Source organism: Pipistrellus hanaki (assembly GCF_964339955.1).
Source record: "Pipistrellus hanaki genome assembly, chromosome: 4".
In the NCBI taxonomy this organism is placed as follows: domain Eukaryota; kingdom Metazoa; phylum Chordata; class Mammalia; order Chiroptera; family Vespertilionidae; genus Pipistrellus; species Pipistrellus hanaki.
The window spans coordinates 58,696,757-58,724,224 of NC_140506.1; the positions used below are offsets into that span (position 1 = coordinate 58,696,757).

General features: G+C 37.2%; 2 protein-coding genes across 2 annotated transcripts in view; both read left to right on the forward strand.

The window, feature by feature from the left end:
- Positions 1 to 4,327, forward strand: part of LOC311622101 (uncharacterized protein) — a 138,349-nt gene extending 134,022 nt beyond the window's left edge. Inside the window, exon 4 of the mRNA XM_084882864.1 lies at positions 4,065 to 4,327. The gene's annotated coding sequence lies outside the window, so the exon portion shown is untranslated. The remainder of the gene's footprint in view (positions 1 to 4,064) is intronic.
- Positions 4,328 to 9,108: 4,781 nt separating this feature from the next.
- Positions 9,109 to 27,468, forward strand: part of APC (APC regulator of WNT signaling pathway) — a 92,444-nt gene continuing 74,084 nt past the window's right edge. Inside the window, 3 exon segments of the mRNA XM_084882812.1 lie at positions 9,109 to 9,384; positions 9,386 to 9,460; positions 9,463 to 9,486. Coding sequence (XP_084738938.1) covers positions 9,319 to 9,384; positions 9,386 to 9,460; positions 9,463 to 9,486 — 165 coding nt within the window. The 5' untranslated portion in view covers positions 9,109 to 9,318.

The following is a 27,468-nucleotide window of genomic DNA, read 5'->3' on the forward strand; positions in this document are numbered from 1 at the left end:
ATTCAAAAAACTGTACTCTAAAATGATAAATTTTACCTCATACGTTATACCTCAATTGTTTAAAATGTTAATGACAGCCGAAACCGGTTTGGCTCAGTGGATAGAGCTTCAGCCTGCGACTGAAATATCCCGGGTTCGATTCCAGTCAAGGGCATGTACCTGGGTCGCGGGCACATCCCCAGTAGAGGGTGTGCAAGAGGCAGCTGATCGATGATTCTCTCTCATCGATGTTTCTCTCTATCCCTCTCCTTTTTTCTCTGTAAAAAGTCAATAAAATATATTTTAAAAAAATAAAAATAAATAAAATGTTAATGACAGAACACAAAAACTTAAAAATACTCTGCATGGGTCATTGCTTATAAGTAGTGCTGGCTCTTAGCTATATTCCATGGGGTCACCAGCTAATCCCAGGCATGTTTGTGATTCCAGAAATCCTGAAGGGATGTGCAATGGTTTATCTCTTTTCTTATAAACAGCTGGTGGGGGATGAGGAAAAAGGCAGAACAAGGTACAAGGCAAGACAGGGAGAATTTTCTCTTACCTGTCCTTTCTTTCTCTTCTATTCTTCCTTGCTTTTCTGCTTTTTCCTTTGAGCTCTTGTTTTTCTTTTACTTCTTTTCCCTATTTGTTTATCAGTTTATGCCTAGCTGAAAGGAATCTGCGGGGTAAAAGCAAGTATTTGCTCTGATCAGTAATGGTTTAGTAAATGATTAGCAACCATCTCTCTGCAACACACACACATAATTGCCAAAACTTGGCAGCAACCAAGATGCACTTCAAGAGGTGTTTCTCTCTCATCTATGTTTTTTACTCTCTATCCCTCTCCCTTCCTCTCTGTAAAAAATACTAGTTTATTTTAAATCTTACTGATATAAAGAGTATGTCACATAGTTTATAAATAATGATAAAACATGCAATGTTCTTTTAGGTGAATTCCATGTAGCCATTTGATTCCCACAGAATGTTTCATTGATTTTTGCTGAACTTTTGTATCTGAGGCCAACTATCATTGTGACAAACAAGTGTAGTTTTGACAAGAATCTTGGCTGATATTTTCATTGATGTTAATGATCACGATGAAAGTGAAACAAGAAATAAATGTGATGGTACTTCACTCATTCATCAAAATTATGAGTGACTTGGATAAATCTTAATCTCATTTTTTGAATACTGGAGAAACATTTCCTTGATCTTTGTATTATTCACAGTGCCACAACTGCAGATATGACATTTAAAAATTTGATCTATAGTATTAACAGTTTTTCCATCACTGAACAATCAACAAAACCATCAATGAAGCACAGATTTGGAGCATTTGTTCATTTCTGTGGTATAAATACTCCTTGCTGTCCAATTTCAAACGACCAAAGTGAACACTGAACACAGAGTTAGGAAGAGATGTCCCCAGGACCCCATCATACAGTAAATATATCCCCCATACAGACACAATAGATAGAAACAACCTCAGGAACAAAGGTAATAGCAACATGTTGTAAAGTGATTAAAAAGCGATGGTTGTATTTATTACCTTTGTTTTGAAAATAATTTCTATAATTATTAGTGTATATCATTTCATTTTTAATAATGACCATGTTTGATAACCAGCTCACAAAACTTCTGAAATGTAACAGTTTGTTCTTTAGTGTATCTTTGAGCTGGCTTGTAGTCCATTATGGAGCCTGGTACAAATCTGTGGACCCCTCCCCCACTGCAAATTCTGGGGCAGCACTGGAAGCATGGGGGGACAGTGGGTGCAAACATATGTTGTTTCCCCGAGCCCCATTACTCTTGACATGCTGCCAGGGCTGCTTAAGCCTTATGGGACATTTCCCTGAACTATTCAGCCTGGATTTTAGGGCTGAATTATCAATGTCATCAGACTAAGCTCTATGTATTAGGAAATGGATGTGGATTTCTGTGGAATAAATGGTTTGGTTTTCTTCATTAAATTTCACTCATTAAAATATTCTGTTAGGTGTTTTGTTTTGTTTTGTTTTGTTTTAAGGAAGATGTATTGTTGATGAAAAAAAATTTGTTATTCTGAAGCTCTTTTTTATTGTTTAAAGCCAAATCTGGAAAGCTATTCATCCAAATGTTAATAATGCTCTTGGACAGTGAAATGTTTTTCCCCTTCTTTTTCTTGCGATTTTCTGTAGCTTCCAAATCATGCAATAAATATATAACTATGGTAATAGGGAAAAAATCGAGACAAACCTTTGGTTACTTGATATTTAAAATTGCACTGGTGCTGTCCTTTAAAGACTAGGAGAATAAATGGCATTTCGGTAAAAGAATGCCCAAGGAAACAGACATTAATTACTATGTTCGGTTTCATTTAAAAGCCAGATGTCCAGGAATTGGATATGGCCAATTATCAATTTCTACCCAGATGGAGTGTTTTCTTTTTTTCTGTCATTAGATGGAAAAGCACAGCATCTCTGGCTGCTTGCTTTATTACATTCAGCCACTTTGGTTGGAAAGCTTTCAAGAATAGGTCGAGCTTAGAAGAAGGGCAGTTTATTCTACCATAAATGAAAGGTTGAAGCTGGTACAAAAGAGAGAAGAATTAAGATGTATGATTGGTAAAGAAAGCTTTTCAAGCTTGCTCTTTGACCAATTCCAGCAGGGTTAGGCATGGAATTCATACCTTCTCATGTCTGCCTTCTTATGTCAGTCTATTGCAATAGAACAAATTACTCTGAGATTTAGCAGCTTTGATCAAGAAATAGCTATTATTGGACATCAGGGAGGTGAGCTTGGTTTACTGGCTGCCTGTGGCTGCCTGTGGCCCAGCGTCTCCCATGCATACCTGGAACAAATCCTACTTGTTTGTGTGTATTTGTAAATATGTTGTTGGATTTGATTTACTAATATTTTGCTAATGATATTTGCACCTAAGCTTAAGAAAGATATTGGCCTTTAGTTTTCTTTTTTATATGATATTTGTCCAGTTTTGGTAGCAGAGTAAATACTACCTTCTAAAATGAGTAGAGAAGTATTCCCTCTTCTGTTCTCTGGAAGAGATTGTATAAAATTGCTGCTAATCCTTCTCAAAATATTTGATAGAATTCTCCCGTGAAACCATCTGGAGATTTATGTTGTCGGAGAATTTTAAGGACAAGTTCAATTTCTCTAATGGCTATAGGACTATTCTATTTCATCGTGGTTGAGCTATGGTAGTGTAATTGGTCCATTTCTTCTAAGTTGTTGAATTTATGAGTATAAAGGTACCTTTGGTAATCCCTTATTCTTCTTCTAACGGCGGTGGGAACTGTAATACTATACTGTTTCGTTACTGACATGGGTGATTTGTGCCTTCTCTCTATTTTGCCAGTATTGTTAGAAGTCTATTAAACAGTTTTTGTTTCACTGTGTGTTTTTTTTTAATTTATCTTTATTGTTGAAAGTATTGTAGATATCTCCCTTTCCCCCATTCACCCCCTCCAACCCCTCACCCATCTCCTTCCAGGCCTTCACCATATTATTGTCTGTGTCCATGGGTTATGCATACATGCTTATTAGTTCTCTGGCCTTTCATTGTTTTTTTTTGTTTGTTTGTTTTGTTTTGTTTTTAGTTGTTTTCTTTTCCCATTTTATTGATTTCTGCTTTCATTATTTCCTTCTTTTTGCTTGCTTTGAATTTATTTTGCTCTTTTTTTTTTTTTCTTTCTAGTTTCTGGTGGTAAGAACTTAAGATTACTGCTTTTCAGCCTGTTCCCCACCTCCAGCCCCCCGCCCCAGCACTGCTCTGGTTGCACTTACACTGAGCTCGCTCTGAGCTCTGAGCTCCTGCTAAGGCAGTGCCTCCTTCTCCTCCCAGCAGCCATCATGATCATCTACGGGGTCCTCGTCAGCCATGATGAGATGTTCTCTGATATCTTCAAGATCCAGAAGATCGCAGACAGGCTGTGCCTGGAGGTAGAGAGGAAGATGGTCAGTAGGACAAAGGCCAACATTGATGACTGACTTATTGGTGAAAATGCCTCTGCTGAAGGCCTGGAAGGCAAAGGCACCAAGAGCACAGTAATCACTGTGTTGACATTGTCATGAATTATCATTTGCAGGAAACCAGCTTGACAAAAGAAGCCTATAAAGAAGTGCATCAAAGATTACATGAAATCAATCAAAGGGAAGCTTGAAGATCAGAGACCAGAGTTCCTTATTGATGAAAATATAAATACAGATGGCATGGCTGCTCTGCTGGACTGCCATGAGGATGGTGAAATCCTCTTTAAGGATGGTTTAGCAATGGAAAAATTTTAACAAATTTGGCAATTTGGATCTATCACCTATCATCATAACTGGCTGCTGTTTTTCATTCAAATGGGACTGATGTTATCTTGAGCTCTTCATTCATTTTTGACCTTGATTTATTTGTAGTAGAGTCATTATTTTTAAGAAAAATCAGGTCATGTAGATTGTCTAAAAATAAAATGCATTTAAACTAAAAAATAAATAAATAAATAAATAAAGATTAGATTACTAATTTGAGAACTTTTGTAATGTAATCTTTCCCTCTTTTCTAATGTAATTGGTTAGTGCATAAATTTCCCTCTTGGCACTACTTTAGCTGCAACCCACAAATTTTGATAGGTTGTTTTTGCATTTTCATTTGCTTTTGTGTATTTTTTTTTTTTAATTTCCTTTGAAGCATCTTCTTGACCAGGTAGTTTTTAAAAGGGTGTTGATTGACAGGTATTTATAGAGATTTTCCTGTTGCTTTTCTCTCATTGATTTCTAATTTAATTCCATAATGATCAGAGAACATATTCTGTATGATTTCAATTCTTTTAAATTAATTAACACTTGTTTTCTAGCCCCGCTTGTGGTTATTTATAGGTGCTTATGGGAGAAAAAAGTACATTCTGCTGCTATGAATGCAGTATTCTATATATGTCAATTAGAACCTGTTGGTTGATTGTGTTGTTCAGGTCTTTATCTTTGCTCATTTCCTGGTTATTAGTTCTAGCTGTTGCTGAGAAGGGGATGTTGAAGTTCTCAATTATAATTTTAGAGATCCATTTTTTATGAAAGATCAATTTTGGAGTCTCCGTTTAAGAGAAAAAAATATAAAATTTGAAAACACATTTAGTTTAAAAGTAAATATTTAAAATGAAAAAAATCACAACAAATTACACATTTTAAAATGCTGACACAAAATTCACAAACATCACAATATCCAAAACATAATATAATGTATTTATTATTTTAATGCCTGGCATACCTCTATAATAGTTTTCCCCTACATATTTTGTCCAGATGTTATTTAATTATCTTTTCATATGACAATAATTTTGTTTTATTATATTTGTATTGACTGAGTAGAAAGATAAGTTACTCTTTCTTAAGTGTGGTTGATCACAAATTTTTTATTACTGGTAGTTTTCTTTTAACCTTGACAACTTGTCATTAGTAATATCAATAACTTGTAATTTTTAAAGATTGTGATAATATTTGGGGAATCTTCTTCAGAAATTGGGTTTAATTTATTTATGAACCGTAAAATTTGGAAGAATTTTTTTACAGACTAGCTTCCAACTCTGTCCATATTTCTGATATTAGGAGCTTAGAATATGTCCATATTACAATACAATCTCTGGCCCTGTACCTTTGTATTATAGTGCTAGGCTATAGGAGTGAGTATTCCTGAAAGCTATTCCAGATTAGCAATAGATACTGCCCACAGAAGTGACTGTGAATCATATAAATATCCTCCCAGCAAATTCAAACTAGTTGTACCTAGAATTCAACTTTCCTTTATCTGGATTCACAAAATGACAGCCCCTGAAATACTACCTGACACCAGGAGAACTGTGACAGTGTGGAAGTCAGAGTAGAAAGAAACAACACCCTTAACCATTTGTGGCTGAAATAGATTATACTTGCAGTTTTTACAAAAACATGTGAACATATCGCTAAGGAACTTTTAGGAGCTTGGAAAGAGCCCATGCAAGTGAGGCCCTTGGAGCTTAACCTTCAAAAATCAAGCCCTTCTGCTGACATTTAATGGGATACAAAGAGAAGGGAAGTAAATGCTTGCTCCTAATTCACCATCTTGAAGCAGAAGTTTCTTAATGACTTAAAAAACAAACATTTATTATGAAAATTTCCAAGCATATACAAAGGTAACAAGAACAGTGTAATGGATATTGATGGTACACATCATCCAGCTTCTAAAATTATCAAACTTTGTTGATCTTGTTTGTTTGGATACTGCCAGTTCAAGACATTGTAAGTACCTATTTTAACTTGTCCAAGCTGAGCAAAATTGAGATATATGAAATCTCTCTCTCTCTCTCTCTCTCTCTCTCTCTCTCTCTCTCTCTCTCTCTCTCCTTTAGAATATTCCTCTTGGCTTTTGGGAAATAGTTCGGCTTCCTAGCTGTTTATCTACATCTCTAACTAGATACTCAGATTCATTTAGATTTAATTAACATTTATTGAGTGCTTGCTAGGTGGTATTCATTTTCACATACACTATTTCATTTAGTCTTCACAACAAGCCTGAGAGATAGATACCATCACCCCCATTTCTGAAGATGAGAAGAGAGATCCAGACACACAACTTGCCTAAGCCTGCACAGATAGAAAGCATAGCTAAAACCCAGGACTTCTAACTCAATTAAACACAATTAAAACTCAGCACTTTAAACACAATTCCAATGTTTTTAGTTTTATCTACAATACATCTGTGTGGTATTTCCCCAGTTCAGAAACCTTCAGTGGCTCACAGTCAATACACAACAAAATAAATAATAAAAGTCCTTACTTCACCATTTTTCTTTCTCTAAAATCCAGTCTTGGTCTCCTTTTGACTTTATCTTCCATTCACAAGATTGCATCTGACCCCTCTTCCTGTGTTTGGGAAATTGTTGCAGAACCTATATCACACCATGGAAATCAAAAGACCACACTCTCATTTTCATGGATTCCTTATCAACTAGGCCTGTGCACTCAAATTTGATACCACTAGTCCCATACATCTAGTGCCACATGTTGAATTATAATATTTTGGATATATTGATTTAAATAACATATAATAAACATTAACTTTACTTTTTTCTTTAATTTTCTTAATGTGGCTACAAGAACATTTAGGATCACATATGTGGCTTGCATTATATTTCTGTTGGACAGCATTGAGCTAGAGTGTTAACATATGACTGGATAGTTCCATCATTTGCCCCCAGGCTTGGGACCAAATGTTAGGGTGGTGAAGTCATAGTGAACCTCCTTCTTCCTACTGAGAGTAGTGACAGTGACAGTGACTGTACCTAGTTTCCAAGGGCAGCAGTGGCATCATCCAGTGCCTACATCAAGTGGTATTGGTGGTCCCAGTTTCGGTGTCTGTATCCAGCAGTGGCTGTAGTGGTGGCTTCTTGGGACCAGGTCCACACCTTATGTTGCGTGTTTCCATTGGAGATCCTGCAGGTATCCAGTATCCTCCTAATCCTCCCAATATCCTTGACCCACAGGTTGTGAACCGCTGCTGTAGAGCCTAAGGCCATCGGAAAACACAGATATTTACATTACGATTCATTACCAAATGAATTCAGTAGCAAAATTACAGTTATGAAGTAGCAATGAAAATAATTTTATGGTTAGGGGTCACCACAACATGAGAAGCTGTATTAAAGGGTCGCGGCATTAGGAAGGTTGAGAACCACTGTCCTAATAGATTCCTTCTTTGCTAAGATTCTTCATGAAGTCTCCCTCATGCACCCCAGTCCACAGTGATCCTTCCTGCTTTTGACATCAATAGTGAATCAAATCCAGACCACACACTTGGCACTTGGCCTGTGCTAGTTATCTTATTATAGGAAAGCGCCTTTCTTCACAACCAGACTGTAAAACTCTCCGTAGCAGGAACCCCACCCTTGGCAAAGTTGTTTCTCAGTAGCTGTCAGGCTGTCTTGGTCACAGCACCTCTGGAGGAGTACTTGCAGTTTTCTTTTTCTTTTTCTTTCTTTTTTTTACTTGTAGTTTTCACTGCAGATCTGCTGTAGGCAGAGCAGCTATCATTGTCCCTGTTCACACAGATGAGGAAACTTGGTCAGTGGGGTCTTATAAGAACCTGGTCTGAGGTCTATAGCTGGTTTGCTGCCAAATTGGGCAGTAGCTTTGATCTCATCACTGTCCACTCCCATCTCTTTCTTTTGTTTCAGGCCCTGCCACACACAGAAGATGGTGTGTTCTAGGACTGTATGTAACAAAGTGTCACACACTGGATGACTTAAAACAATAAACATTTTTTGTATCATAGTTCTGGAGTGAGTCTATAAGTCTGAAATCAAGGTATTGGCAGGGCCATGATCGCTCTGAAACCTATGGGAAAATCCTTGCTTGCCTCTTCCCAAGTTATGGTGGTTTGCTAGCAGTCTCTGGTATTCCTTGGCTTGTAGCTTTGTAACTCCATCTCTGCCTTTGTCATCACATGGCTTTCTCCCTGTGTGTGTCTTTCCTCATATGGCCACTTATATATACCAAAGGCTAATATGCTAAGTGCCCGGTCATTCGACACTTATAGCCTTTTATTGTCTATTCTTTCCCACTAGAATGTTAAGTCTCATGAGCTTATATTTCTTATTGCTATAAATCTAGAGCTTGCATCAATTATCTAGTATATAACGGAAACTCAAAGAATATTATTTGTTCCAGTTCTTTGCCTTCCTAGAGGTAATGCAAGGCAAAGAACTGGTCCATCTGTGAGACAAACGGGGAAGACTTCCTTTAAAAGGGTATGTTCTGAATTAAAACGGGGGAGAGCTACAAAACTGGAATTTAGGGGATTATTCGTTCATCTCCCTCTTCTTCACTAGAATGGGAGCTCCTCCATGCTGGAGCCACCTTTTATGAACCCTTCTACCATCAGCGCCTAGCAGGGGGCCTGGCACATAACAGTAGGCACTGGATAGATGTTTGCAGAAAAAACTGAGTGTGGGGTGCGCGGAAGGAAGGGGCTCTTTGGCGGCGGCGCGATTCAGGAAGGGAGCAGGTCTGGGCAATGGTGCACGAGACCTGAGGGTGAAGCGGGCCCGAAGGGCCAAAGCTCAGTGGCCACCGCGGCTGCGCACTACAGTCCTCTCGGAATGCGCAGGCGCACCGCGCTCGTCCCGCCCCCACCAAGATGGCGGAGGCCCAGTAGCGAGGGGGCGGAGTGCTGCCGCCGGAAACCCGGCCGCTGCTGCGGGGGAGCTGCGGGCGAAGGCCCGGGAACAGCGGGCCGAGGTGGGCGCGATGCTGTTCCCGGGAAGCGCGGTCGGGCACCGGTGAGGAAGGGGAACCACGAACTGTCTTCCCGGGCCCCCGCGTCCCCCTATGTACGCCTCCCGGGGCTCGGGTCCGGAGGCCGCTTTGCCCGCTTCGGGACCACTTTCCACTCTCGGGTTCTGGGGCTCCGGCGGCGGCGGCCGAGGCTGCGAACCGCAGGAGAGGAAGCTCCCGGCGGGTCCGTGCTTCCCCGGCCGCGGGGCGGACGTCTGGCAGGTGAGTGAGGCTGCAGGCGCCGCGGGGTCTCCCTCCCCGGCTCTGCCCCGCCGCGGCGCGGACCCCCCCACCGGCGAGCTCGGCCCGACTCTGCGGCTCCGCGGGCTCCAAACCCTGCCCCTCCCTGCCCCGCGCCCCTCTCCGGCTTCCCGTTGGCCCTGGCTCGGCGGCTCCTCCATCCTCACCCCGCGGGAGGGGGTCCCGGCGCCCTTCGCACCTCGCCGGGCTCCGGTGGGACCCTCTCCCCGACGAGCGGTCCCTCCCGCGTTAGGTGGATGGGTCGCCCGTCCCCACCCTCCCCCCCATCTTCCTCACTTCCACCCTCTGTTTCCTTTAAAAGTTTTTAACTGTCTGGAAAGATTGCCCGATAGCCTGGCATATAGAGTTACAAAAAAAAAAAAAAAAAAAAAAAAAAAGGCTTGCTTCTCCGGAGGCCAGTGAATTTTGTTCCTCTTGATGAGGAAATGAAGCCCCCAGGAGACTGGCATGACTGGAGAGCCTTTGACTCCGTGGCCCATTGAACTCTTGCAGAACAGAGGAATGGTGCCTGTGATGGCAAGTGATTATTCGTCTGAATTAATCTCTTTCTGGCTATCGTAAATCTTTAGCCCCTTCACTTTTGAGGTGGAGCGTAAACTGTCTAGATCTAGTGAAAGAATTGAGAAGTGCTCGTTTTGTGGTTTTTGTTTTTTTAAATGCCCTATGAATGTAAAAGAACATGCAATGGCACAAGAGAGGATAAGGGACTTACTCTTTTATTCATTGTGAGCTTAAGTTACTCACGGAAGAATCCATATTGTACAAGCCTTTTGTTCTATTTAGAAAGGGATAAAATGGAGAAAAGCTTTTTCAGCTTCTCAGATTTCTTGGATTCTCCATTGTGGCTATTACTGAACAACCCTTCTAATTCTTGAGATAGTCTATAAAATTTAGTCCGTGCCAGTATCCGTTCTCCCTCCTTTATTTTTTACTGGGGCAAAGGGGAGTCAATTACTGGTACGAGAAGCTCCTAAATAACCTGGTACGGTGCCGGAGTTAGTAAGTGCAAACTGCAGAATCCTGGTGGTGGTAGCGGAGCAAGTTGTCATGGCTGATCGCCCTGAATCTTTTCCTATGGTTGGACCATTTGTTGAGTCTCAAAATTGTAAACGCGGCACTATAATAAAAATGGTAGCTTGTGCTTTATGATTGCAAAGGGGACCCTTTTTGTTAACATGAAACTGAGCCATATCAGTTTGTTTAAGCTATGCCGGGTGCTTTCAGGTTACTGAGGTACAAACTATCCTTGCCCTTTTGGAATTTGACACCAGAAATCTTTAACATGTGAGTTTTTATAACTGGCTTGACATTATTTGTTTACTTTTCGTTCTGCCTCGCGACACATGGTGTTTTCTCCTTTGCTGTAGATTTTATGACCTCTTAATGAATTTCTCAAATTTAGAGTAGAATTTTTCAGTTGAAAAGAAAGGAGGTTGCCTAAGCCTGTTTGGCTCAGTGGTAGAGCGTCGGTCTGCGGACTGAAAGGTCCCAGGTTCGATTCCGGTCAAGGGCATGTACATTGGTTTTGGGCACATCCCCGGTAGGGGATGTGCAGGAGGCAGCTGGCGATGTTTCTCTCTCATCGACGTTTCTAGCTCTCTACTCTCTCCCCTCCTCTCTGTAAAAAATCAATAAAATATATATTTTTTTTAAAAAGGAGGTTATTTTATGTTTGACTGTATGGGTTATAGTTCATTCATTGGTTTGTTGCTAGACTTCACTTTTCCACAAGCAAGCATTGGATGTTGTTAGAGATGGTTGCCTCTCGATTCCGAAGAGAGAAGTGGACTGCTGAACCCCAATCCATGTCTCGCCGTTGCCTTTGGCAAAATAATTTGAAGCATTGTGTGGAAAGACATTATTAACCCACAAACAATCAAAATCTCTCACTCTTCCACTCTTATGGGACCTATTTTTTGTCTCTCACCCTCTGGTTATGAACCCCTCTGCCTCTCCGCTCATTGAACCAGGATCCCCTGGTGGTCAGTTTTTACTAAGTCCTTACTGATGAGGGGGTTGGAGGTGGGGTTACTTTCTGAAGGTTTACTTTTCCAGTCCTCAATCCTGAATAAGCCTTATTAGACATCCTGAAGAATGCAAGAGACAGTTATATAAGGACATTAGTTTTCAATTTGTGCTCTGCTCTCTGCTCTCTGATGGATAGTTAGTGTTGATTGTGTTCCTTTTTGTCTCATTTCATAAAGGTTTCTAAAGCAAATAACTTGATCTCTTCCTTTACTGAGAGAAATCTCAACCATCTGAGATATACTCCTTCTATTTGCCTTTCTTCCATTTTAGTCTCATTTCTTTACCCATATCTTTGAGGAAGAAATGTCCTTCCTTTTTTTTTCAAGAGCAACCTCTTCTAGATATGTCCATGATCATCCCTCCCCATCTTTCTTTCTCTGGGACTGTCCATTATCATTCCAGTCTCTTCCTCCCTAGCCTACATACATGCTTATAACTTTTTCAGGGCTGCCTAATGCAGTGCTGTGTGCTGCATGGTTCAAGGAAGCTAGTCTGAATCGTGAGCCTACATGCCACTGATTTTTCGTTCTTTAAAGATTCATTTTTTCATCCACTAACCTGATACACTAGAAAGATCATTGACTTTTGAGGCATGTAGATCTGGGTTTTGAAGGCTGTTAAAACCACTTAGTGGCTACATGGCTGGGCAAGTTACTACTCAGACTCTGTTCTTTATCTATAAAGTAGAATGTTATCCTTACCTCACAGGGTTGTAATTAAAGGAGTTTAACACATGTTAAATGTCCATCCAAGTGTTTGGTACATGATGGAGTTCTTAATAAATAAATACGTCAGTCTTTGCACTCTGACCGCCTTTATATTTCAGCACTGATACTGCTATTGAAAAGTCATTTATGACCTCCTAATTCCCAAATCTAATGGCCTTTGCTCAGTCAACCTTGGCTTCCTAGACCATTTCTGAAATATACCCTATAGCACATGTGTCAAACACAAGGCCCGCGGGCCAAATCCAGCCCGCCAGGCCTTGCAATGTGGCCCGCACCGCGCTGTCATCACTGCACTCCGCTGTCAGTTTATGACATTGTCAGTTTATGACTGTTCAGTAAACCATTCGGCCCGCAATTTAGGCTGGATTTTAGATTTTGGCCCCTTCTCTGATTGAGTTCGACACCCCTACCCTATAGGAATGAAATGATCTGATATCTTGGTTCTTCTGCATTGTAGTTCCTAATTATCCTACTTTTGAAAGTTTCTTCACCTTTTCTGAACTGTTTTGACTTTGCTCTTCCCCTTAAATATACCTCTTCCCTGCCCTACATCAGTTAGGATGCAAACTGGGTTTAAAAACAAAAGAAATGGCCGAAACCAGTTTGGCTCGGTGGATGGAGCATTGGCCTGCGGACTGGGGGGTCACAGGTTCGATTCCGGTCAAGGGCATGTGCCTTGGTTACGGGCACATCCCCAGTGGGGGTGTGCAAGAGGCAGCCGATTGATGATTCTCTCTCATTGATGTTTCTGACTCTCTATTCCTCTCTCTTTCTCTCTGTAAAAAATCAATAAAAATGTATTTTAAAAAAATAAATAAAAATTAAAAAATTAAAAAATAAAAACAAAAGAAATGTATTGGCTCACGTAATTGGGAAAAGTACAGATAAAATTGGCTTAAAGAATAGTTTGTTCATAGGCTTATGTCATCAGGGCTGAGATTCCATTTTTTGCTATTCTCTCAGTTTGGTCCACCTGTTTGGACTTCATGCTCAGACAGGCTTCCCTCCTAGGAAAAAGATGGCTATCAGCAATGTTTCTATTATTATAGCTTTCTTTATTTACTTCCAAAGGGAGAGAGAAGGCTTCTCTTCTACACTTTTCCGAGAATTTTTAACTTCTATTGAATAAACGAAGGAGATCATGCTGCCATGTCTGTCACAATATCTTTGTCAGGAGGAATGAAATTATTCTGATTGGCCTAACCAGTGGTTACATTCCATCTAAATGAGGGTAAGGTAGAATTAGAGACCCTTGAGGACAGTATTCTCAAGGGTCTCTATGCTTTTCACTAGGTTCTCTTGGTAATTTTATCTTTTTTTTTTCTTTTTTAATTGATTTTTAGAGAGAGGAGAGGGGGGAGGGAGAGAGAGATGTGAAAGAGAAGCATTGATTGGTATTCTCCCATAAGCACTATGAGCAGGGATCTAACCTGTGCCTTGACCAGGAATTGAATCTGCCACCTTTTTGTGTAGGGGACGATGATGCTCCAACCAACTGAGTCACACCGGCTAGGGCTGTATCATTTTTTTAATGCTATAAATTATCATTTTTGTGTGGCTGATTCTCAGTTCTGTAACTCTGCTTCCCACTTTAACTGCTTGGTATAGTAGATCTCTATCTTACATGTGCCATTGTAAGCTTAAGCCATACCAAATTGAATCAATTCGACTTTCACTCACCTACCCTCACCTAGGTGTGCATGTGTGTATCTGTGTTCCTCTTTCTCCTAATTTCTCTTTTCTAACCACCTTTTCTCTCAGCCACCCAGTCTTGAAACTTTAGTCATCTTGGTTGTTCTCCTACTTTCAATCAGTTGTCAGATCTTAAATACATTTTGTATTAGTTCGGCCCCAGGATTTAAACAGTAGCTCACATTAAAAAAAAAAAAAAAAAAGTCCAGGGTTGGAGGATTTCATGGTTAATCAATTGAACTGTACAATGTTATCAAGAATCCAGGTCCTTTCCATCTTTATCTTTAGTGTGCTGACTTTGTGCACAGGCTTGTCTTCTCATGCTCTTTCTGCTCCCTGTATCAGGTTTTCACACAGCCATCAAAAGCAGGAGGAGCCCTAATTGGTTTGGCTCAGTGGATAGTGTCGGCCTGCAGACTCAGGGGTCCCAGGTTTGATTCCAGTCTAGAGCATGTACCTTGGTTGCAGGCACATCCCCAGTAGGGGGTGTGCAGGAAGCAGCTGATAGATATTTCCCTCTCATCGATGTTTCTAGCTCTCTCCCTCTCCTTTCCTCTCTGTAAAAAATCAATAAAATATATTAAAAAAGCAGGAGGAAGTTTACCCTCCCATCTCTTGATTAGGCAAGTAAGCTGAAAATGATATATCTTTGGAGATCTAATTATTTTTAAAATTATATTATTTTAAATACTATTATATAATTAGAAATTATCTCTAAAAGTTAGCATATCATAAATTTTTATAATTTAAATATTAGGAAATAATTTGCCTAATAAATACCATATTGAGATAAAAATTAAAAAATTTAAAAGTACAGTTTGAAGTAATTACTTTCTATATTTAGGATACATTAAGTTTATAATTATTTGCTTCAGTTCTTGTAATATACCTACTATTAAATAGTCATTAAAAGAAAATTCAGGAAATGCAATGAAAAGTACACATCCATAAGCTCATCATGTAAAAAAAACCAGTATAGTTTTCCACTACTCCCTTCTTCCCACTTCCATTTTCTCTCTTTTTCTGTGCTTAGGCCTTTTTCTCCTCCCTTTTATATGTGTCTACTTTTTTTTTTTTTAACATTAGTTGTATACATTTCCTAGAATATTTTGTAAATCTTATTTTTATTGACTGTATAGTAATCCCATTGAAGGAATTATTTTTAACAAATCCTTGTAGTTGGTTATTTAGTTGTTTCCCATTTTTAAAATCATGTACGCAGTGAACATCTTAGCACATTTTAAATTCTTTTTCCTCTTTATTTTGACCTTTAAGATAGGTTCATTGACAATGGAATTACTGTATTATAGGATACAAACTTTTTAAAAATTGATTTCAGAGAGGGAGAGAGAGAGATCAAAACGTTAATGAATAGAAACATCAATGATGAGAGAGGATCATCGATCAGCCGCCTCCTGCATGCCCCCCACTGGGAGTTGAGCCTGCAACCAGGGCATGTGCCCTTGACTTGAATTGAACCTGGAACCCTTCAGTTCTCAGGCCATCGCTCTATCCACTGAGCCAAACTGGCCAGGGCAGTATACAAACATTTTTAAAGTTCATAAGGCATGTTGTCTGATTGCACAATGTTTTATAGGCCCAATATATGTTAATTGGTTTGAAATGAATCATAATGGAGCAAAAATTAGGACCTACACAATGGCTGCACTTGAGTGATAGACTAGGTCAGCCTTTTTATCATCTCTAAGGATTGCTTCAACATATATTGCAAATAATACATAAAACACATGAAGTCATTACCCGAGTCAAGAAATGGAACACCAACATTCACCATCCCAGTGCTGTTCTCCCTGTCTGATATTGGCTATATGTACAATACATTCTCTTTTCTTTTATCAGTCTCACCAGAGATTAGTAGTCTTTGAAAAGAACCAAATTTTGAATCTTAGTGATTCTTTTCATTGTATGCTTGTTTTCTGTTGTATTGATTCGTGCTCTTTATTTCTTTTACTTTTGGGGCTTACTCTTTTGTTCCTTTGTTAATTTCTTGTAGTTCACTACTGTTCAATATTTTCAACATTTAAATTTTTTTTAATTGAATGTTTTAGGGACATTAGTTCACATTGCTAAACATTTCCCTATTAAGCACTGTTTTAGCTAGTTATAATACTCAAACTTTTATATATCGTGTTTTTATAATTCATGTTATAAAATATTTTCTAATTCTAGTTTCTACTTTGACTTTTGTATTAGTTTGGAAATTTAAATTATATCTCTTAATTTCTAAACATGGAGATTTTCAAGTTATTTTTAAATTTGTTTTGATTTTTAATATTACAGTGTAATCAGAGAACACATTCTATTTTTCAAAGGTCTGTGATTTTAGACCTTTAAAATTTGAGATATGCACTATGTTTCAATGTATTGCCTTTTTTCTCTCTGCGTTTATTGAGTGCAATATTCTATATTCATTAGGTCATGTTTGTTAACCTTGTATTTAAAATATTGAGCATCATTAGTGATCTTTTCTTATATCAATCAGTTATAGAACAGGGTGTTTTAAATCTCCCATCATGATTGTAGATTTGATAATGGATTTTATTATTTTCCCTTGTAGTTCTCTCAACTTTTGCTTTAGATGTTTGAGAGTAAAGTAGTTATTAAAAATGTGTGGTGACTTACCAGTATGAAGTGTTCCTCTTTTATTCTGACAGTGCTTTTTCTATTAAGGGCTGCTTTGTTTGGGATTGATATAACAGTACCAGCTTTCTTTTTATGGTTTGCAATGTATATTTTTCTTCCATTCTTTTGCATCCAACCTTTCTGTATTCTTGTGTTTTAGTTGTGTCTCCTGTGTGACATGGCTGGATTAAAATCTCCCATCTTATTATGAACTTTATATCTGCCCTAATAATTGTTCCCTTTTCTCTCCTTTCTTGCCATTAGATAAGTTGACTATTTTATTGTTCAGATTTATCCCCATTATTATTTGGAAATTATGACCTCTTTTTCTCTTTTACTAGTTATCTGAGAAATTGCAATATGAGTCTTATAAAGTCTGATGTTAATCAATACTTTTATCCTCTTCCCAGATGATTCACTTTAATTTTAATTCTACTTACTCACAGTCCTACTTATATAATGTGCATTTTATTTTTATTATTTTTAAATATATTTTTATAGATTTCAGAGAAGAAGGGAGAGGGAGAGAGAGAAACATCAATGATGAAAGAAAATCATTGATCATCTGCCTCCTGCCACGCCCCCAACTGGGGATCAAGCCCACAAACCAAGCATATACTCCTTCTTGACTGGAAACAAACCCGGGACCCTCCAGTCCCACATGCCGATGCTCTAACCACTTAGCCAAACTGGCTAGGGCTCATTGTGCATTTAATAATTGTTTTATTTTCCCCTCGTTATTGTTACTGTTTTATGCTGTCAATATTTAGTTTAGGTTAATGCAGTGGTCGGCAAACTGTGGCTCTGTTGACTAATGAGTTTGTCGACCACTCGGTTAAAATATGTATTTATCATGTTTTTCTGTTTCCTATGATTTCCCACTTAGGATCATTTTATTTGATCTTGAAGAATTTGAAACATGCCCTTTAGAACTAAATTAGTCTGTTTACCTGAAAACATCTTTACCCCACTTTTGAAGGATATTTTTGCTAGGTATGGAATTCTAGGTTAGGAGTGACTTTAGTTCAGTACATTTTGTGTTGGTGATTACTTTATTTTAACACATTCCATTGCTTTTGAGACCTCAGGTCTTTGTGTCTCTTTTTCCTTTTAAAATTATTTATTATTTTTCTTTGGCTTCTTTTTAAAGATTTTTATATTTGATTTTCTGTTCTATTACTATGCTGTGGTTAGGCATTGGATTCTTTGGGCTTCATGAATGTGTGGATGGGTGTCTTTTGTGAGTCTTGGAAATTTCTTAGCCATTATTTTTTTCAAATATTTCTTTTATTCCATGTTCTTCTGATCTTTTTGGAACTCCAATTTAGTATGTTAGACTGTCTTATTCAAATTTTTACCCCATTTTTTGTTCTTCTTTTTTGTCCTTCTAGTTTTCATTCTGGATAGTTTGGTCTGACCTACCTTAAAATTTCAAAGTGTTTTCACCTAGTTCTACTAATCTGTTGTTAACCCATCCAATAAATTCTTAGGTTATTTTATCTTTTAGTACTATATGTTTATTTGTGTGTTTTTTCTTCATGTCACTTTTTATAGTTTTTAGTTCTAAGCACAAATAGTTAAACTAAGCTGTCTTTTATTCCATTGAATGTAGTGATAATTCCAATATTGTCAAGTCTCTTGGTATGATTCTGTTTTCTGTTGTAGAAGTAATTTAATATATAAGATGAAGTTACTTTTTCTCTAGAGAAGATTTTCATTTGCTATTGCCTGGGAATATAAGATCATCTTGATCCAACTTCAAATTTTTTACTTTTTTAGGCCACCTTCTGGTTCTTCTTACTCTTCTTAGGGTGCCTCTCTTTAGAGTCCCAGCCCAATGCCAAAGGTGTTTTTACTACAGTCCTTATCTTTGGTAGATCCTAAATTTCATCTTTTGTCTCCCAGTCCTGCAAGACAGGCAACAGATCACAAAATTCAGCTTCGTAAGTGCTGCTTCTTTGTTGGAAAACCCACAGAAGGTAAAATCTAAGCTCACCTTTTGGGTTTCAAGACTTGGTGGATTTAAGCTGGTAATTTATTCCTTACTCTTTGGTAGTTACTTGATGTTAAGAAGATTCTTTTAATATTTTGCCTATCTTTTAAAATTGACTTCAGAATGATTGTTCTGGATTTCCTAGTCTGCTATTTCTACAAGTTGAAGTCCAAATATATATATATTTTAACTAACTTGTTCAAAGAGGATTTTAACATTTCTACATTAATCATTCCTTTGTGTTTAAGCTCTTTTTTAGTACAAATGAGATTCCTGGGGAATATAAACATTAATCTGTTTCCTTTTAATACTTACGCATGTGTTATCACATAAATTCCTATTACTTTGCAAAGTCCCAAGGGGAGGGGACAGAGGATATTTTATTTGGCTAGCATAGACATAAATACTTGTAGTACAGGTAGTACATTGGTATAGGAATTGCCAGTGAACAAAGAGGATATAACGTGAACCTTTTTGAAGTGGAGATATGTGAAGAGGGAGGAGAATGCACTAGCCGAGGAGGGACTGAAATCGAATTTGTTCTTTAGTATGTTTGAGTGGAAGCAGGTTGATTTCCAATAATTAATGTGACTGCTGTCTATATGCTATGTGAATGTTGTGTTTTTTAAAGTTGTTTGTATATCTCAGGGACAGAATATCTTTAATCTCTTTACCCACGTGTATTTAAAATATGTGTATAATCCAGAGACAGAGAAGCATTGATCAGACACTCAAACTTCAGAGGGAAAGTAGGGGAGAGGAAGGGGAAGGGGAAGAGATCAACCAAAGGACTTGCATGTATGCATATAAGCCTAACCAATGGACACAGACACCAGGAGAGTGAGGACATGAGTGGAGGGAGGTAGAGGGAGGTCAATGAAGGGATAAGGACATATATGTAATACCTTAATCAATAAAGAAAAAGAAAAATGTATAATTTGCATTTGATTTCTGAGATTAATAGGAGGAAAAGACATAAATAAAGAAATCTTACCTTAGCTCAGTGATTGACAAACTCATTAGTCAGCAGAGCAGCAAACCACGGCTTGAGATCCGCATGTGGCTCTCTAGCTGCAGTTTGCTGACCACTGCCCTGGTTTGGCTCAGTGGATAGAATGTCAGCCTGCGATCTGAAAGGTCCCTAGGTTCAATTCCAGTCAAGGGCATTTGAGTTGTGAGCTTGATCCCCAGTGGGAGACTTGCAGGAGGCAGCCAATCCATGATTCTCTCTCATCATAGATGTTTCTGTCTCTCTCTCCCTTCCTCTCTGAAATCAATAAAAATATATTAATTTTTTTAAAAAGAAATCCTACTGGCACACTAAACTGGAGCAGTCTTTACATAAATTGACATTCTTCTATGGGTAGGGGGTGTAGAAAATTTAATATAACATACCCATTATATTTTTGTTTTAAAGACATTTGACTTTAGTTAATCATACCCATCACTTTGTGACTACATTTATGCATCAACAAAATGCAAAAGCAGTTCTCTTTTAAGAAAACGTAGAATTCTTATATATATCTACTTGGCTCTTTTTTCTCTCAACTAAAAGAAAATAGTAAGTTGAAAATTCTTGTTATTTATAGTTTCTTTACTTCCTTGCTTTGTTAGATTTAAGCAGTTCTTAATTTAGGTTTCCTCACTTACCTTCAGAAAATTGAAGGATGAAATGAATTGACAAAGAATTTTAAAACTGGAAGAGACCCTAGATATCGTTAGGTCTCTCATGTGCTCACCTTTCCTACTTATTTCCCATTTTAAACATGTGAAAACAGAGGCTAAAAAAGAAAATTAAACTGAAAATCCAGCTCTCTCCCTCTTCATAGTTTCCTGAAGTGCTTTTCAGTCATATGATACTAGGGCAAAGTTAGTAGATGATTTATCAGTAACTATTAATACCTGGTAAGTGTTAATGTGTCTTGATTATCCATATAGTCATTACAAATGCAATTACTTTTATACTTCTTAAATTCAATTTGTAAATTTAGTGTTTAACTCTTAAAGTTTGCTATCTATGACTAAATTCAGAGTTCAGTTGATATTGACATTCAACCTCAGCATATGTTCCTGAGTTCCACTGTTACGTTTCCTGAAGATTTTTCACTTCAGTAATATCCCCCATGAAACAGTTCTTGTGTTAGACTAAGTACTTCAGACAGTGGATGAATGATATTGTTCTTCCGTTAACATTTAGCATATTTAGTCCACCCGGTGGGTAGCTGGCTCCAGAGTGAACAGTACAGAAGACCAAGGTGGAAGCCACAATGTCTTTTTGACCTAGTCTCAGAAGTAACACACTTCTTCAATATCTTAATAGTTACACAGGTCAGCTCTAATCAGCATGGGAAATCATTATACAAATGCTGGAATAGCTAATAGATTTAAAGATCATTAAGAATTTCTTAGATATTGGTTGTGGTACCTCCGAACTACATTCTCCACCCTCCAATTTAAATAAGGATTGGATAAGTATTCTTATATTTGGTGTTTGGGGTGATTTCAAGGTGAATTTATGCAAAAGAAGCCCAAGGCCTTCAGAACGCTACACACCTTTTTGTTGTTTATGCACTACTCAGGAAAATGCTTGTTTGATTGCCAAACATTTTGCAGTGATTTATTTTTTATTATGTTTGATGTCTGATGAGAAGAAAACCCACATAAACTGGGAATGTATAAAGATACTAATGCTATCTTACTCTTAAAAATTGTAGGATACATTCTCTAGCTATAACACATTAGTGAGATCTTGGCTCCTTGTTTATAGATGTTGATACTTTAACCTAATTATTGGGGTCCAGTTGTCATTCAGAAATCTTAGTGGAAATGTGTATCTTTCATTTACAAAATAATGAGTTAAAGCTGTAATAAAAAATGTAAGGTGCTGGCATATTCTGCTGGAATAGTATGGAAGAATAAGGTTGCCACTATATGATAAAACTGAGAAAAATATTGCCTATATGATATGTTTGAGGATGATCTTTAGAGGAGTAAGAATGTGAAAGATTTAAATCTGGTAGGAAGGATGCAGAGATTTATAAATCAAATGTCTTAAATAACTCGCACATCCAAGTGAAATATCAGCTAGATAGTTGGATATTTAGAGATGGTCAGGATGGAGATAAAAATTTGAGATTTAGCATCATATAAATGATGTTTAAAGCCTTAGGACTAGGTGAGAAAACATTGAAGAGAGAAAGCAGTCCTAGCACAATCCCTGAGAAACTCCATCTTTTAGAAGACAAATGAAGAGGCAAAACCATTAAAGGGTATTGGAGGATAAAGTAATACCAGGAGAATATGTCATGGAGGCCAAGAGAATATCTGTTTCAGGTAAAAAAAAGTGATGCGCTTTTTTAATATTACTTAAAGTGTTTGTTATACTAAGTTGAAATGCAGTGGAATTTAACCACATAGTAATCATTGGTGATCTGGACAGTTGGATGTCAAGAAATTGTTTAGAATTAAGGTAGGTTAAAGAGTGAGTTAGAGGTGAGAAAATTGAGTCAGTAAGGGAAGGCTACTAGATCAAGAAATTTTGCTGTGAATAGAACAGAGAAATGAGGTCATATCTAGTATGTATGTGTGTGTGTGGGGAGTTTGTAAAGATGACTGACACTGGAGTATGTTTGTGTGTTTATAGAAATGATTCAGTAGAAAAGGAGAAAATGATTATACAGGAGAGAGAGGAGCTAATAAAAGGTGACTTCTTGAAAAGACAAGAGTAGTTGGAACCCATTGCTCAAGTGAGAAGCAAGGGTGTGTTTTTTGTTTGTTTTTCATTTTAATAGGAAGAAAACAGTATAGTCTTGGTGAGGAAATATGAGGGAATTTCTCTCTAATGGAATGCAGTAGACTTCAACTCAAGAGTGTTATAGGTAAGAACATAAATCTATTACAGCTTTGAAGAGAGAAAACCAATATGAAGAAGTTAACTTGGAGACTGGAAAAACAGACTTTCTAAGAAAAACAGTAGTGTCTTCAGGCAGTGTTAAATGTCCTTTTATGTTTATATTTGTGAATTTAAAGTGATACCATCCAGTCCTGTTATCTGATTTCCCCCCTTCCTAAATAATAAAATGTTCTGATGCAGGCATGCAAAGTGAAATAATAGTTCAGTTCAATCAGAATTGGAGTTTTAACAGCGAAATGTAATAGGAGAAAGGAATGAAAGGTTTGATTGATTGAACAGGAATGGTTAATGCTAGCCAAAGGAGGATAACAAAGATGATATTGAAAAATGATGAGAGCATGGAATTCAAGAACGCAGTGAGGTAAAGGAATATTGCATTTGGAGGTAGTTGGGTGAGCTAGAGGGATAAGAGGTATGCTTCCACGATTAGAACTATGGTAATTAAGATTTTTTATTATGATTTTGGAGTTGGGCCCAGCTAGCATGGGTCAGTGGTTAAACATCGACTTATGAACTAGATCACAGTGAACAGACATAAGAAAGAGGAAAAGGAGGGAGATGTAGGGGAGGAGAGTAGGAGTGAGAGCAGGAGCAAGGTTACACAGTCTTATAAACCAAGGTAAGGAAATTTATTCTAGTTCATTGGGAAGTAAGTGAATTGTTTGAAGCTTTTAAGGGTTTGTTTGGGTCTACTCATGATAATCTCCCTATTTTCAAGTCAGCTAATTTATAGCCTTAATTACATCTGCCAAATCTTTTTACTCTGAAATGTAGCATATTCACTAGAATAACACCAGGGCATATTTAACTTAATACAAATTGAATGTATTTAACATACAGGGGCAGTAAAACAGAATTATCTCAGAGTAGCCATTATTGAGTTATTCATAATTTCTGTGATTTCTTTTGGCTTTACTGATGTGCTCACTACCAGACATTACCTTGTATTTGCCATGGCTCCAGACTCTGTTTATCTTTCATTATTTAATTAAGTTAGCATAAAAATATCTCCTGCATTTAAAGAAATTTTGTTATAGTTATGTTTCAGAGAACTCTTTAGTTATTTCACTATAAAAATTTCTGTTAAGAAATATTTATTGTGGACTCCACATAGACATTTTGAAGGCTGTTTGAGTTTTTTGTTTTCACTTTTTCTAATGATTAATAATGCATTAATTCAATAAATATTAATTGAACATCTACTACAGAACCAGGTGCAGCAGTAATCTTCAGGATGATAGTAATGGAACAAGTAACTTTTTAATTTAAAAAAAAATTATCTTTATTGTTGAAACTATTACATATGTCCCCCTTTTTTTTCCCATTGACCCCTTCCATCCCACAGCCGCCCCTCCCAGCCCTTCAACACACTATTGTCTGTGTCCATGGGCTATGCTTCTGTGCATGTAAGTTCCCTGGTTAATCATTCCCCACCACCCTCACCTTCCTTCTGAAATACTTCCATGATTCCATGTCGCCATCCGTTATGCATGTCAGGTTCAGAAGTTTATGTGTTTTTTTAAAGGTGGGTTGTATGTTCATATTTATACATTTACTTTTGAACATTTACTAAAAATAGTCAAGATAATTATAATGAACCACAGATATTTTAAATCAGGGGCATGTTTGTCAATGCCCGTCTTACAATAGCCTTAAAATTCAATTTATTTCTGTCAAAATATTTTTAACCTTACTATATATGTAGTGTGTATGACATTTTTAAGCAGGGATGGCAGGAGCTTTATTCTGAGATATGTAGAAACCTAGTGGCACAAATTAATGCTTGAGTGATCTTTGTTGTGTTCAAATTTGGCCCACTATATTTTGATTGCATACATTTTTTTATTATATATTTTTTTAAAAGCTGACTATATTTTAAAAATGAAATTCAAATCAAAACTTTATGGAATCCCTGAGGAAACTGGTTTGAAAATCTTACTGAATTAACTCAGTTGGCAACATTGTAAAATGAAACATTTTTAGATTGGCTTGCTTTTAGATATGAATCATAGTGATTAATGAAGATGTAATGTTCATAGGTTTCTTTAAAATTTTATCATTTGAATCACTAAGTTCTATAATACATACAGTAAAAACCATAACGAATATTTTGGCTATAAACTGGTTTGCTAAATAATAGTTTGAATCATTGTCTGAGTCAAGAATTATTAAAGATGTTTCTTAGGGTACTGAGACCTTATTTTTAGGAGCTTCTACAAAGTATTCTTTGTTTTGAAGGGTCTTTTTCTCTCCAGAAAGGATAGGGTACATTTTTAGGCTTTATGAGGAATATCTGTTTGAATTTGTCACAAATAGTCAATGACTGTATAAATGGTTAAGTCATGTTCAGTGAATCATGCACTTTGAGTAAGAGGATTTTGAAAGCCTTTTGTAAAATTAAGTCATCCTGACAAATAGGATATTTAAGACAGAATGAAATTGATTCACATGTTTTCTTCATTATAACATGAGTGGAAAGTTTGTCTAAATATATTTATTTAAACTTTTAATATATAATTTTCCTAGTGTCCTAAGTAATATGTGGTCAGTTCATTTGTTAATGCAACAAATATTTAGAGAGTATTTGCTGTATATCAGGCATTATAATAGAGACCAAGAAAAAATATTCAAAACCATAAAGAAAAAGCAAAAATCACTCCATAATTTCAATTCCAAGGATAACTACTATGAACACCTTATATGTATATCTGAGCATTTTGCTGTTTGTCTATTACTTTTCTTACACTTTAAAAAAATTTAAATTCTTTATTGTTTAAAGTATTACATAAGTCTTCTTTTCCCTCCCATTGACCTCTGCCCAGCTGCTCCCACCCCCAGCACATGCCCTCACCCGCCTACTGTCAGTGTCCATTGGTTATGCTCGTATGCATGCATACAAGTTCTTTGGTTTTTCTCTTACCCTTCCCTTGCCTTCCCTTCGGTTGGACTGTCTGTTGGATGCTTCTATGACTGTGACTTTATTTTTGTTCATCAGTTTATGTTGTTCATTATATTCCACAAATAAGTGAGATCATGTGATATTTATCTTTCTCCTACTGGCTATTTCACTTAGTATAATCTCTTCAGTTCCATCCATGCTGTTGCAAATGGTAAGAGTTGCTTCTTTTTTTACAGTAGCGTAGTATTCCATTGTGTAGATGTAACACAGTTTTCTAATCCACTCATCTGCTGATGGGCACTTAGGCTGTTTCCAAATCTTAGCTATTGTAAATTTTGCTGCTATGAACATAGGAGTGCATATATCCTTTCTGATTGTTGTCTCTGGTTCCTTGGGATATATTCCTAGAAGTGGGATTATTGGGTCAAATGGGAGTTCCATTTTTAATTTTTTGAGGAAACTCCATACTGTCTTCCACAATGGCTGCACCAGTCTGCATTCCCACCAGCAGTGCACAAGGGTTCCTTTTTCTCACATCCTTAATAACACTTGTCATTTGTTGATTTGTTGATGATAGCCATGTGAGGTGTCAGATGTGAGGTGGTACATCATTTTTGTTTTGATTTGCACCTCTGGAATGATTAGTGATTTTGAGCATGTTTTCATATATGTCTTCAGCCTTCTGTATGTCCTCTCTTGAAAAGTATCTGTCTAGGTTCTTTGCCCATTTTTTGATTGGATTGTTAATCTTCCTTTTTTTTAAAGTTGTATGAGTTCCCTGAAAATTTTGGAAATTAAAACCTTATTAGAGATAATATTAACAAATATGTTCTCCCATGCAGTGGGCTTTCTTGTTGTTTTATTTGTGGTTTCTTTTGCTGTGCAGAAGCTGTTTATTTTTATGTAGTCCCATTTGTTTATTTTCTCCTTAATTTCCATTGTCCTAGTAGGAGCAGTATCTGTAAAGATATTGCTACTATATATGTCTGATATTTTGCTGCCTATGAATTCTTCTAAGATTTTATGGTTTCCCGTCTTATGATTAAGTCCTGTATACTTTTTGAATTTATTTTTGTGTATGGTATAAGTTGCTGGTCTAGTTTTATTTCTTTTGCATGTATCTGTCCAATTTTCCCAACACCATTTATTAAAGAGACTGTCTTAACTCCATTATATGTTCTTGCCTCCTTTGTCAAATATTAATTGAGCCTAATGGCTTGGGTCAGTGGTCAGCAAACTCATTAGTCAACAGTACAGCAAACCGGGGCTCTCAAGCTTCATGGGGCTCTGAGCTGCAGTTTGCCAACCACTGGCTTGGGTCAATTTCTGGGTTCTCTGTTCTGTTCCTTTGGTCTATGTGTCTGTTCTTGTGCCAGTACCAGACTGTTTTGAGAACAGTGGCTTTGTAATACAGCTTGAAATCTGCTATTGAGATCCCACCTACTTTGTTCTTCTTTTTCAGGATTGCTGCAGCTATTCAGGGTCTTTTTTAAAATTCCATATGAATTTTTGGAGAGCTTGTTCTAGGTCTGTGAAATATGCCGTTGGTATTTTAATGGGAATTGCATTGAATCTATAGATTGCTTTGGGTACTATGGACATTTTAGTGATACTGATTCTACCAAACCATGAACCTGGATAATTCTTTCATTTGTTTATTTCTCCTATCTCTTTTTTCAGTGTCCTGTAATTTTCTGAGTACAGATCTTTTACCTCCTTAGTTCAGTTTATTCCTAGGTATCTTAATTTTTTTGTTGCATTGGTAAATGGGATGTTTTTAAAGTTTCTCTTTCTATGAGTTCATTATTGGTGTATAAAGCAGCCATAGATTTCTGAGTGTTGATTTTTGTATCCTGCTACATTGCTGAATTCATTAAATCTAGTAGTTTTTTGATGGAGTCTTTAAGGTTTTCTCTGTACAATATCATATCATCTGTGAATAATGACAATTTCACTTCTTTTCCAATTTGGATGCCTTCTTTTCTAATTGATGCAATTTTTAATAAATTAAAATTGCTCCAAATATACGTTGTTGCCATAAGAAACA